This window comes from Musa acuminata, chromosome BXJ2-4, assembly GCF_036884655.1.
Source record: "Musa acuminata AAA Group cultivar baxijiao chromosome BXJ2-4, Cavendish_Baxijiao_AAA, whole genome shotgun sequence".
NCBI lineage: Eukaryota > Viridiplantae > Streptophyta > Magnoliopsida > Zingiberales > Musaceae > Musa > Musa acuminata.
Window position 1 is genome coordinate 24,342,807 of NC_088341.1, and position 12,020 is coordinate 24,354,826.

Here is a 12,020-nt window from a genome sequence, read left to right on the forward strand (position 1 = left end):
TGGGTTGAAATATTAGTCATATCACAATTTATATCACTTTTTATCGATATATGATTTCTTATGTTATATATAATTTTTCTAACATTTGATTTAAAAAAATTAGTAATTTGATTTGATGTCAACTCCACGGCACGTGCAACATGCAATATTCCAAACTATAAATGTTCTTCTGCATGCTAGTCTGTGATATGCGCTTCTCCTAACGCATGCATGGCGCTTTCCCTTCCATCGTATGATTATACTATACCAAAGTGCATTCTATGATTAAACTACATTTGATCATTGATTGTACCGATACACGAGTATCAGTATAGCTTTGAAGAGGCAAAGCTCAAGCTGTTCTCGAACTCTCGGTTGTCAGATTTGAGCAAGTGCGGTGTGCTGAAAGGCATGCGTCTGTCCATACTTTTCTTCTGATGCCATTAGATGCAGAGAGGACCTTCCGCTCGTGATCAGGAGAATCTGCTACGACAACTTTTGGGGTATATTTATTCTGATGGAAGTCTCAATCAGTGTGCCCTTTGTGCCTCGGGCAACGGAGAACATGCAAGGTTGTGGAGAAGCTCTACTATTCCCTTTACGTACATTGCATGAGTTGTCTCTGTAAATTCCCTAGATGACCCTCGATGTTGGTGTATATAAAGACTCTGACGAGCCTCATGAACTGACAGACAGCCATCGCCGCCAACTTTCCCTTCTATTCTCCGAGCCCCTGCCTCGCTTCCTTGCTCACCCAAGTGCAAACCAAGTTTAGAATGGCAAAGGAGGACGATTTGAAGGTCAGCAACACGGATCTTCCTCTCTCTCTTGATTTATCTGAGTGCATGTTCATTCGTCCGAATGATAAGATATCGGCTGCAGAGAGTTGAATTGAAGGTTTCCGTTAACTGCTGCGAGGGCTGCAAGAGGAAAGTGTCGAAGGCCTTGAGCATCAAAGGTGCACAACATGAGCTCCCATTTAACTTCTTGTTCTGTGTCCCTTTACTCCCTTCGCGAGCCGTGTGTAACTTCTTTCCTGCACCGGAACATACTGGTTTCAGGTGTGCTGAGAACAGAAATCCACCCGACTCTGCCCAAACTCACGGTCATCGGCAACGTCGACGTCGGAATCCTCATTAAGAAGTTGTCAAAGGTCGGAAAAAGCGCAGAGTTGTTGTCCGACGAGTCCCAGAAACCACAGGGAGAGGGGACGTGCTGCAATGAAGCTTCTGAGAAGAAAACAGAGAAGCCAACCAAGAAAAAAAAGGACAAAGAAGGCATGATTGGATGCGCGAAGTCGAACCCCGAGAAGGAGAAGAGCCCGAACTCGATCGACGGCAATGAGAGCAACAACAGAGGAGGCGGGGACGACGCCAGTAAAGGTCAGGAGAGCTCGAAGGAGGGCGGTGATGCTGGAGGAAGCGATGCTCCCGACGCAGCAAAGAGCTTCTACCCGACAACTGCAACAACAATTCCGCAGGTGAACTGCATGATGAGCCCCGCGCTGATGACGTCCGAAGCGCGAGTGTACTACCCGATGGAGCCAGTCGCAGTTCCCACGCCGTACTACGACCCCGGTCCACCGCCTCACTACGTGCATCATCACCCTTCCTACTACGAAATGCCGGCGTATCGCCCGCCCCCGATGGAGTCGCAGGCTACGGTATTCGGCGACTACTTCAACGATGACAACGCCGTCGGCTGTCGAATCATGTAGGCGGGGCGAAGCATATGAGATGAGACGGTCATGCGAGTGCTGTATCTAAAATATCAAGTTTGACTTGACGCTTGAGGCATAGAAAGGCCGAATTCCTTGTCAGTAATGCTGCATTTAAAATACTTTTGTTGCCAACCGGAGCTCGTAGTAGGAAATTGGAATCGTTTGTCAGCTGAGCTCGAGAAGAATAGAATAGCGTGAAGAAGAGTGTTGATCGAACCTTTGAAGATGCCTGGGATTAGTTTTAAGGTGGATTGCTTTTGATCGCTGAAGTCTTGCTTGGGACCAAAGGAATAAAGCAGGAGAGCCATAAGCCATCGAACTCCGATACTCTTTAACAAAGCACATTTTTAGGGTGCTAACGCGTGGGATAGACAGAACAAGCAAGGCACATCAGATGGTCCATTCGCAGTCAACGTTCAACTCGTTGAAAGCTGAAAAGACTTCATCGGAGATGCTGTGTCTGGAATTTGATTTTATTTGGTTCTCAGGGTCACCATCTGTTGCTTCCTATTGTCTTGAACGGGAAGGAATCCAAGTCCAATCAGTCTGCTCGTAGCTTATCCACTCCATTTGTTTTCATCCGAGAGACCAGTCTTGGGTTGAAACCATTGTGCCCGTAGAAAGAAGCATCGTTTCTGGAGATCACCGTGGTGCTGCCGACGCTACTGCTTGGTGTGAATGCCGTGGCATGATTCCTACTGCGTCGAGTGTATTGCCATTGTCGAGAAAGCTTTCTTGGTTGCTGAAGAAAGAAATGGTGATCTTGCGATCGTAGTGACTCACCCTAATCGATATCTCCGACAAGAAATGGTGATCTTTCTTGGTTGCGATCGTACCGCCTAAGATTCATGTCTATTAGAGAAACAACATGCATGTGTGAATATTCTCATGTTATGAACGAGTCGGATGTATGATACATACACTAGGGTTAGTGAATACTTACTTGATAGCTTGAATTTTTGGGTCAAGTTAGTGTTCGATTCCGTGCATATTAATGCTAAAGAATTTGATTCCAAGATCCTGGCAAATTGATTAAAATGTCGTGAAAACACGAGAAAGGTATGCAGCTGAATTGCGCACATAAATCTTCTACGACAAGGCGTGTGTATGCATCCATCATTATATTCCACATTATCTACATTACTTTTTAGAAAGTCTCGTAGGATTTCTAAGACTGTTGTACTTTCTCATGCAACTTCAATCGAGAACACCATCATAGAATATAATCTCGATGTCGACCATGATCGATAGCGATGGGATACAAAATAAATATGGAAGAAGAAAAGATTAAGTAATCACCAAGTAGAAATTGATAAAGAAAATTGAATAGAGAAATCACTTTTATCTCTTCATCTCCCCTCCAAATCTTGATAAAAATTTTGATGTGAGCTTTACTTTCACAAAATTGGTTAGGGGGAGTAGGGCCAACCAAACCAGTAAGGATCGAATCGAATCATTTTTTTTAATTTAGTTCGATTAAAATAAAATAATTTGAACCAACATCGATTTGAGTATATCTAATCGAATCAATTTAAAACCGATTACTCCGATTTGATTAATCGATTTATAATTTTAAATAATTCAATATATATTTTTTAAGTGAATTGATTTAATTCAAATCGAAATCTTGATCCAATGACATAATAATATTTATAAAATTAAAGCTCAAGTTATTTATAAATTTGAGCTTTTCATTTGAGCCAATTTGATTAAACGATTTGAACTCAATCGGATCGATATATTTTAAATTAAGATAATGGCGTACACCACCTAACTAAATAAAAGAGTGATACCTTCAAATCAGAATTGTTTATAACTTTCAAAACAAAAAAAATATTGATGAACTGATTTTTCAATTTATATTCCAAAAAATGATGTGCAACATAAATCTGCCAACGCGAAGCTACATCCAAGTTCCAAGTCCAAAAACAAAGATATAAAAAAGATAACATAAGCATAAATTTTAAGTTTTTTTTTAAATTTTTTTCAATAGAAATAATGATCACTAAGTCTAGACTCCGAGTGTTTCATGATTGAAAACTATAATCATACTAAAGATATGTTGGGAAATATATTTATATTTTTAATATATATTTGAAGAAAACTACTTAAGTGAATGTGTAATTGTAGAATATTCTGAGTCATCGATAAACAATAGATAAAAATTATATTTTAAATATACATTAATGCAAGTATTGTTTAATAAATTTATATTTTAAAAATTTATTAAAAATTATGTGATAAATTTACCCTTCTAATATCTTTAATATTTATTCTAAGTGAATAATTATTTTTTATTTAAATAAATAAAATAAATAACTAAATAAATAAAAATAGTCTTATAAAAAATATATGATATAAATATATAATAAATAAAAAAATTATATAAATAAATATAAAAATAATCTTTGAAAATAAAATAAATAAAATATGTGAGAGAAGGAGTTGACGAGGCTAGATATCATAAGATATTTTTATAAATTTTGAAATGTTTTATTAGCATGCTAAAAGGTTGGTGTTAGCTTACACCCTTATAACTGAAAAAAAAAAATGATACAAAATAAAATTATCAAACATTAATTCATATTTAAAATATGTATTAAACCCTAAATATAAAATTTGAATGTGTTTCCAAAATTTGGATGCTAAATTTTGAAAAATCAAATCGTCATCAAATTAACTCATCGGTAAAAATATAGAGGAGGAGATATGAATCCACAAATTACTCGATTAATTGTTTAGGTAATACATGGAAAAGAGACTTAAATATGAATCCGCAAAGCCCCCGAGCGCCTTTGTGGGCCGAACATGATGGCCCATTATTTCATCGTTGTGCGCTCTTTCATCGTCGAAATTAGGGCACCCCATCCCATCTATAAATTAACGTCTTCTCAGTGATGAGAGGCATTCATCGGCTGCGTTGGCGGCGGAAATGGGGCCATCTGGCAAGCCATCTCTCTGCTCTCATGCCAAGCTATATCACCAGCATATTTTGTTGGTTCTTGTTGCTTTTAGGTGTTGGAAAAGAAGTTCTTTTTCGTGTTTGTGTGTGTGTGTTTGTGTGTTAATTTGTTGTTGTTTCGATTGATTCTTATGGTTTCCGAGGATGATCGAGATGAAATAACTTTCGTTCTTCCGAGGTTACATACGATGCGGAAGATTTTTGGAGACCTGAACTGAGGAAACCTGTCGATTGATTCTTTTACTCTTAAAATCGTATTCATCCGATTATGCCAACTTCTTTCGGGTGTTGTTTATGTGGTTTGCATCTCTCAGGCATCTTTTATTTGTGGGAAAAATGGAACTTTTTTGTGAAGCGCTTAGGAAATGACGTGCTATAAAATCCCTATGATGATCATCGTTCGTGATTAAAGTAGTGGACTGACTTTTGTATTATGAATTGAATCTATTGATCCTGAGGGATTTGTTTCTGATTTTCTGTGAGATGTCATCGGTTTTATATGAATACGTCAATTTTCTTTCGTTTCCCCTTTTTTTTATCTCTAATTTTGAAAAGATTGCATTGTGAATGTTATCTCTTTCTGGGTCAAATTTAGAGTTCTTTCTGGGTCAAATTTCAAAGGTTTAGTTGTTTGAATTCTTAGTTCAGTATTGCTTTTTTGCTTTTGCATGAGTTCCAAAAGGAATTTTTAAGAATCCATAGATTGTACTTGGAAGATAGAATAGGTGATATGACTCATTCAGATAAAACCTCTATTTAGAAATTGAAAGTCCTGAGATCTGTACGTGTAGCTGATTCGTTGCTTCTCATGCAAAAATAAATAAATTTAAGTTTAGGATGTTTTTTTCTTTTGATTTATTCTCTATCATCGTTGAACCGACATTATTTTGTATGTTTATTATGACATACTCGTATCGGCGGTTCCTCTTTTTGCTCTCTCTAATGATGGTAAGGCTGTGTCGTAATACTTGGTTCTTGCCTGGTCTTCTTTAGGTTCTACACATGGAAGCTCCCAATGATTGAACATTCGAAATAGTTTCAGCCTTGTCTGAGTCTGAAATATTGCTGATATCTCAATTTTGTTCTGAGGGAGCAGCTGTACACACACTCGAGGCAGGCATTCCGAAACTGTTGTAACTTCGCTGCCCCATCATGTTTTCATGGTTTGACCAAGAACCGATGTTATCGGCCGCCCTTGTCCGGACTCAAGTGCCAGTATTTGGATTGGCTTTCCTGGGCAATTTATGGACTCAAAATTTTGTAACTTCCCCCGCCCAACTGTTTCATTTAGATTTCTTTTTGGGCTTCTAGCATCCCCGTTTCCTATGTTAGGTTTGTTTAGTTTTTGCCAATGTCAATTTCCGAGCTGGATGTTACTTAATATGTATGATTTATTGGTACCTGGTAAAGATTTGGTCAGTAGGCTTCGAAGCTAATTAGTGTCTGGCTGGGCTACCTCAGTAACAGTGCTTCAACTTTGTAAATGAAGCAATTTAGACACTTTTAAAAACAAAAGTTTTTCCACAGTTAAAAAGGGGGCTTATTTCATGGGAAAAAAATCGGATTGGAATTTTTTTCAATTAATTACCAAAAGTTTTAATTTGACAGAGATCACCAAATAAACAAGAAATCTCACCAAAGATAGCTAAGCAATGATAGGACGACATTTGTCACAGAGGGATTATCAACTAAAGTAACCTTTCCTGCACAAATTCTTCCAGTTTAGTAAGTAGGTAGCATCAGAATGCTATCAAACATGGCAAAGATTTATAGTTAAGATTTACAATGCTAAGCAACTGTGATGGTCCTATTTTAGGGTAACAAAGAAACTGACACAAAACAAGGAATATATATACCAAAAAAAAAAAAAAAAGTACTGGGGAGAACCTAACAACTTATACAATAATATCAATAGGAAGAATTTGTCCAAAGCCATTCTCCTCTTATTTTGTCCACAGTTCAACAAGTTATGCAGGATCTACATCTTGTTATCGTAAAGCAACTATCGGATGCCCCCTCGATCCATGTCTTCGGAGCTCATGATGAAGCAGACTTCTTCGACTGTAGTAGTTCCGTGGCAGGAGGATACAACGCAACGGCTCCAAATTCTGCGTCTGAGTATGTCTCGTAAACCGCCATCAACTTACCCTCTGCTGCTGACGAGTGAAGGCTAACCAGCTCGCGTGCACATTCGCTATGTAGAGAGATTCATGGATCAATAAACGTGCAAAGATCATAATCTAGAAATCAAATTTGGTACCACTTACAGTAACTGTTGCTCTGAGTAACCTGTATACTCCACGAGCATTTCTGTCCAACGTGGGGTCTTCTTAAGGGTGCACCTTGCTGCATAGACAGCAGAGGCAGCAACCAAGGATGGCAAATAAGTGATCAATGAATACGGCATCAGTCCTAACTCGGAAAAGAAGAGGACCATGTCCTCCATCTGGATTAATTTACTCATCAGCACAAGCATCTATCGAGAATCTTGAAGAAAAAAAAAAAAAACTCAAACATAAGAAAACCCACCTCCTTGTCAGACATGGCTGCCTTCAGGAAATACGCAAGAAATACATATTGCGTCGGAACAGTAATGTTCCATTCGAGTGTTTCTAGAATTGCTTTCTCCTTGGACAATATTTGTTCCTTGCTAAATGCACCATGTGTGATGTCAATGCAGTCTTCAATCTGAACATAGGCATAGCACATATGTCGACATTAACTGAATCATCGTAAGCGGGAAAAAGGCAAAGAACTTGAATTAGATTGATTAGAAAAATTATTGGTACCCCAAGAGGCAATGGATCTTCATATTTAGATGCAACGAGCATAGCACCCACTCCCACAAGCATTAAGTCAGTCTCCATCACTTCCTCCCTTGACAGATACTGATCAACTATATAAAATGTGAGATACAAAGTCTCAGGTATTAATTCATAGCAGTGGAACTCGTCGATCAGCCTGTCAGCCAAAGTAGATCTCATCTCTTCCTTGATCTCAAACTGGAAGTCCATATATTTCCGAGGTCTTCCACATTTCTATATGAAGAAAAGCAATAAATTTATATTGTCAGCCAACATATTTTTATTGACAATAACAGAAGTTAAGATGGAGAAAATACATACCTCACCAAGTTTGTAAAAGTTATAGATATCATCCACATATTCCACAATAGCCAATTCGCTGTCACCATCCAATGCATCAATAACATGATCCGGATCCTCCGTATCATTGCTAAGCCCAGAGACATCCTAAATATATAGATACAAAACATGAGGCCTTTACTAGCATGGTAACGAGCACTGTAGTCTCTGTTCTCTCAAGAAAATGAATGCAATGCATCAACATTGGAAATTGATCTTTCAGTTTATTAAAAACTGATAAAATGCTCAAATTTAAACTCATTATTTACATCAATTACATAAAAGAATCAATAGTTTCAGCAATAGAGTGCATGTGAAGCAGTAACTATAGATTGAAAAATGTCTAGTCATATGCTATCTAATGATCATAACAATATTGCCAACTTGTCAAGGCATCTACAAAATAAGTCCCAACAGCATGCACTTGAAAATTAATACATCTGATGATTCAAAATGGAAGAAAGGGCATTCTCCAGTAAGCCTCTGTAACTAATTTGTTGTGATTGAAGGATCATGTTTGCTCAATAACTAGGCAATTGACTCCTTGTTTTCTATCACTTGGTCATGTTACTTTAGCTCTAAACCAATATTACTTCCAGATTATGATTACTTCAGCTTTAGCAGTACATTTGTGATGCAAAAATCTAATCAAAATTATGTCAACCACCTTACCTATGGAACTATCATTTTATAGCTGTCTCCTAACACATGAAATTTCCATAGATAGTTTACCTGTTGTCACGACTGGCTGATAATATATACACATATATATGATTGATACATGGTGCAAAGAATTAATTCTGCCTGAACCTCCGCTTTCATCAACAACGTAAGTGAAAATTAAAAGAAAAATAAAAAAATGGCGGAAGATAAAAAAGATAAACCTAACCACCATCAAGATAAACTCTACAGGCACTGCCTTGCTTATGTTCTGCTTGCTTCTTCTCACAACTAAAATTTTATGTTTTAGTAAGCTCTGTAAACTTGAATGCCATAAGAAATGTGGCAGCTATCCTCCAGAAATTTAGGTGTGATATTGAATGTGCCCATGGTGTGATATCTTGTATTCGTTGAACTATAAGTTGGATTCTGGTTAAAGTAGCACAAACTCTTCTTCCCTCCAAAAACCATAGAACATCTTGTACATGCCCCAAGACCATTTGTCGACATTTTCATGCAAAATTAAACCTTCCATAACAATGCACTTTATTGCGCTCACAAAAGTTATTCACTTTCTTCTTGGCTAGAATGGACCATATCAGGTCTTTCTTACCCTGTACTGCTTTATCTTCTAAATAATTACATTATTTTCTCTTTGCTTCTTTTACTTTAAAGGCTCTAGACTATGTGTCCTGGAAATTAAGACCTCAGTCAGTTTAGTCCACTATTTTTTTATGGCCTATTCAAAGATACCCAATGACATTACAGACCTCGAACTGGTACAAGTACAATAGTTACTTTCTAGTTCATTTCATTACATTTTCAGACATCAATAAACCAGGGAAGTTCATGTAAATGATCTTTCCTACTTAAGCAATCTGTCAAATCTTTGATACCGTTGTTTATCCAATGTGTTGTCTCTTGCTGTCGGAAGGTAATGAACAACCACAAGTTTATGTTTAGCTAAATTAGATATCTGAGTGAACTCAACATGTGTTACTATCATTTTAAACATTGGACATCACTATCATCTGTTAATTGATTTTATGAGGTTTCACATATAATTAACAGCGGTAAGATCAAGAACCTAACTCAAGCGCTTATTTGTCTACTGAATCCAATATTCAATGTTGACCTTATGAACGAAACCCAACAGCTCAAACTCAAAAGATTATACTGAGAATAACCAAGATAACTGATAATTCAATAGATACCACTGTAACAATGAGATCGTTGATGTATGTGCATCACTAGCATAGCTTGACGACAGTGGAAGTGCTATACTTGTGGCGGACTTGGTACAGATCAAAGCCAGACAAAAGTATTATGCGGTCACTAGCAAAGTATATTATGTGAGCTAGCACCTTATGCAAAGACAGAATGTGAAAAGGTTACAAATGTTCTGATAAGTCCATGCTGAAGTAAAGGAAGCGTTCAACTTTCTTACCGAGGTGGTGTGAGAGATTTCCTCATCCACAGTGGAATCAGTAGATGACTTGACGGCGACAGGATCTTTCTGCCGAACAACTTTCTCATATCCTTTATTTGTTACAATGTCATCAGCAGGAACCACTAAATTCTGCACAACACGAAGCATAGAAGATTCAGTATGGAACTAACACCAAGATTTTGAAAGCTGGTCAGTGACACAAGTAAAAACTATGGGATATAGCAGCAACCACATCATACCTTTCTCAATTTGGAGAGCTGTGTCTTCGGCAGAATCTTAGAAGGAAGCATTTGTAAGGGAATGGACCTAGGAAGATGATCCAAACTTTAGAAGGGGGGCAAAAGGGAGAAAGAAGAAATCGTCAAATTTGCGAACCCTAGATTCACTCCTGAACGATTTCAATGATCAAGAAGCAACGCGAGTAATGAAGTGGCACCTGTCAACCAGTTGATTCCCAAGTTTCAGGAAGGCTCTTCGTGTTATCTCACTTTTTTTCTTCGCAGCCGCTTTCAATTTGCGGATTAGTTTAGCCGTAGAACCTACCAGGAGACAATACAAGCATAAACATTCATAAACCCGACGAAAATTGGTGAATTGGACGAATAGGCGGAGACGAAAAGGAAGCCGTAGTGATCATGTCATGCGATAAAGACGCAATCTTGAATGAGAAAAGGATCAAAACCCGCGTCGATTGAGATTCCCGAAATGGTAGGCAAATCAGAGAAGAAACGAACAACCCAAGAAACGAAGAAGAAGGGTTTCTTGTTCCGGACTCACCTGTCTTCTGGTGCTGCTGCTGCGTCTGCAGAAGAGACGCCTTTTCTTGCAGACACTCTTGTGCCATCGATCGTATCTCTTCTTGCCTCGTCGACGAGGCTTCTCAGCCCGAAAGGCAAAGGAAATAGTTGTGGCAGTAGAAGCAGCGACAGCGGCCTAAGAGGAATCAAGGGTTTTAGTCGATCTCTCTGTCGCCGTCTTGTCTCGCCTTGGCCGCTGCGTAGGAAAGGCCCTCTGAAGCGCCCTCAGCTCACGATAAAGCAGTAGGAGAAGGCGAAGGAGAAGAAGAGGAAGAAGAAAGAAAGGGTTAGCAAGAAGATTTCTTGGTTTCTCTGTGTTGGTGGGGCGCTGCCTTTATAATCAGCGTCGTCTCCTATGGTTCGGTGGAGGGAGGGAGGCCGCGGAGAGCTCGAGTCGAATTCGGAAACAGGGAGCTGACGTGGCCCAGTTTATTAATATTATTTGTGGTTAGGCCACAGTAGAAACCCACCGTCGTGATTCGTGATCTTATGATATGCCTTTTTGTTTATTTGAATTATCTTTAATTCGATACCAATAATTTGTGGCCTTAAAGAAAATTTTATAATAAATTTATGAAAAATAAAATAAAATAAAATAAAATACTGTTCTCGAGCCTAAGAAAAATATCTCAGAAAACTAATTAAATTTAAAGCCCAAAATACAACCATAACTAATGGAGTAATTGTGTATTTGGAACATCCTACGGTCTAATGTTACCGTCAAATGTGACTATGCTTGTGTCATTGATCTCAAGTGACACACCAACTATATCATGTCTCCATCGAATTCATATCAAGAGAAGGAACGAAATGAAATGGTGCATTGGTCGTTTTCAAGATGAATAGTTAATAGTGTATGGATGCAAACAGTTTTTATATAGTCAATTCCTAGAAGATGAGTCCATAGGAATTGATTTGACTTGATTCTGAATGGGAAACAACACATGGAGAAAAACCATAGGAAACGGAGTCAATGACATCCAAAGAAAACACTTTTAAATTCCATTGAGAGAGAGTAATAATGAAGTAAAAAAATTGAATGGGCCAACATTAGTAAAAGAATTTGATTGCTTGTTTGAAATAAAATAAAATAAAATAAAAAGGATAGACAATAAAATTGAAAGAAGAGAGAGATTTATTTATAAACTAAGTAAGGGAGGTGGTTGGGAGGTTAACCTCATCAAGATATGGAGATTGTAAATTTGTTTGAATATAATGGGTTAGAGCTTAAGGCCAGTGATTAAATAATCTGAAATCTAAAATTATTTGCTCATGCAGAACTGAATTCATAGAAAATTGGATTCTGGAT

General features: G+C 37.9%; 2 protein-coding genes and 1 non-coding gene across 4 annotated transcripts; 2 read left to right on the plus strand and 1 right to left on the minus strand.

Annotated features, from left to right (window-relative positions):
* Positions 1-622: 622 nt before the first annotated feature.
* On the plus strand, positions 623-1,831 carry LOC103973997 (heavy metal-associated isoprenylated plant protein 35-like). Its single transcript, XM_009388707.3, has 3 exons — positions 623-779; positions 862-937; positions 1,041-1,831. The coding sequence occupies exons 1-3, from the start codon at positions 756-758 to the stop codon at positions 1,694-1,696; spliced, it is 756 nt and encodes a 251-aa protein (XP_009386982.2). The 5' UTR covers positions 623-755; the 3' UTR covers positions 1,697-1,831.
* Positions 1,832-4,795: 2,964 nt separating this feature from the next.
* LOC135611420 (small nucleolar RNA Z159/U59) lies at positions 4,796-4,885 on the plus strand. Its single transcript, XR_010486562.1, has one exon. It is a non-coding gene; the product is annotated as a small nucleolar RNA Z159/U59 (small nucleolar RNA).
* A 1,526-nt stretch (positions 4,886-6,411) lies between these two features.
* Positions 6,412-10,991, minus strand: LOC135585708 (G2/mitotic-specific cyclin S13-7-like). Of its 2 annotated transcripts, none has more exons than XM_065104286.1 (9): positions 10,692-10,991; positions 10,351-10,453; positions 10,154-10,220; positions 9,912-10,043; positions 7,787-7,912; positions 7,451-7,699; positions 7,191-7,349; positions 6,929-7,107; positions 6,412-6,855 (listed from the first exon to the last, which is right to left on the minus strand). In XM_065104286.1, exons 1-9 carry the CDS (start codon positions 10,756-10,758, stop codon positions 6,699-6,701), a joined length of 1,239 nt encoding a protein of 412 aa, XP_064960358.1. In that variant the 5' UTR covers positions 10,759-10,991; the 3' UTR covers positions 6,412-6,698. The 2 variants fall into 2 exon arrangements, with proteins under 2 accessions (XP_064960358.1, XP_064960359.1); XM_065104287.1 differs by having other exon boundaries at positions 6,671-6,855; positions 6,929-7,007.
* Between the last annotated feature and the right edge of the window lie 1,029 nt (positions 10,992-12,020).

What these genes read in the sequence shown, in the direction of transcription:
- LOC103973997 (XM_009388707.3), top strand. Translation starts at nt 756, where the DNA reads ATGGCAAAGGAGGACGATTTGAAG. An exon ending in CAAAGGAGGACGATTTGAAG is followed by an intron (nt 780 to 861) that starts GTCAGCAACACG and finishes TATCGGCTGCAG; the next exon opens with AGAGTTGAATTGAAGGTTTC. An exon ending in GAAGGCCTTGAGCATCAAAG is followed by an intron (nt 938 to 1,040) that starts GTGCACAACATG and finishes TACTGGTTTCAG; the next exon opens with GTGTGCTGAGAACAGAAATC.
- LOC135585708 (XM_065104286.1), bottom strand. Translation starts at nt 10,758, where the DNA reads ATGGCACAAGAGTGTCTGCAAGAAAAGGCGTCTCTTCTGCAGACGCAG. An exon ending in AGCTCTCCAAATTGAGAAAG is followed by an intron (nt 10,044 to 10,153) that starts GTATGATGTGGT and finishes CGTGTTGTGCAG; the next exon opens with AATTTAGTGGTTCCTGCTGA. An exon ending in ACTTTTACAAACTTGGTGAG is followed by an intron (nt 7,700 to 7,786) that starts GTATGTATTTTC and finishes TTCTTCATATAG; the next exon opens with AAATGTGGAAGACCTCGGAA.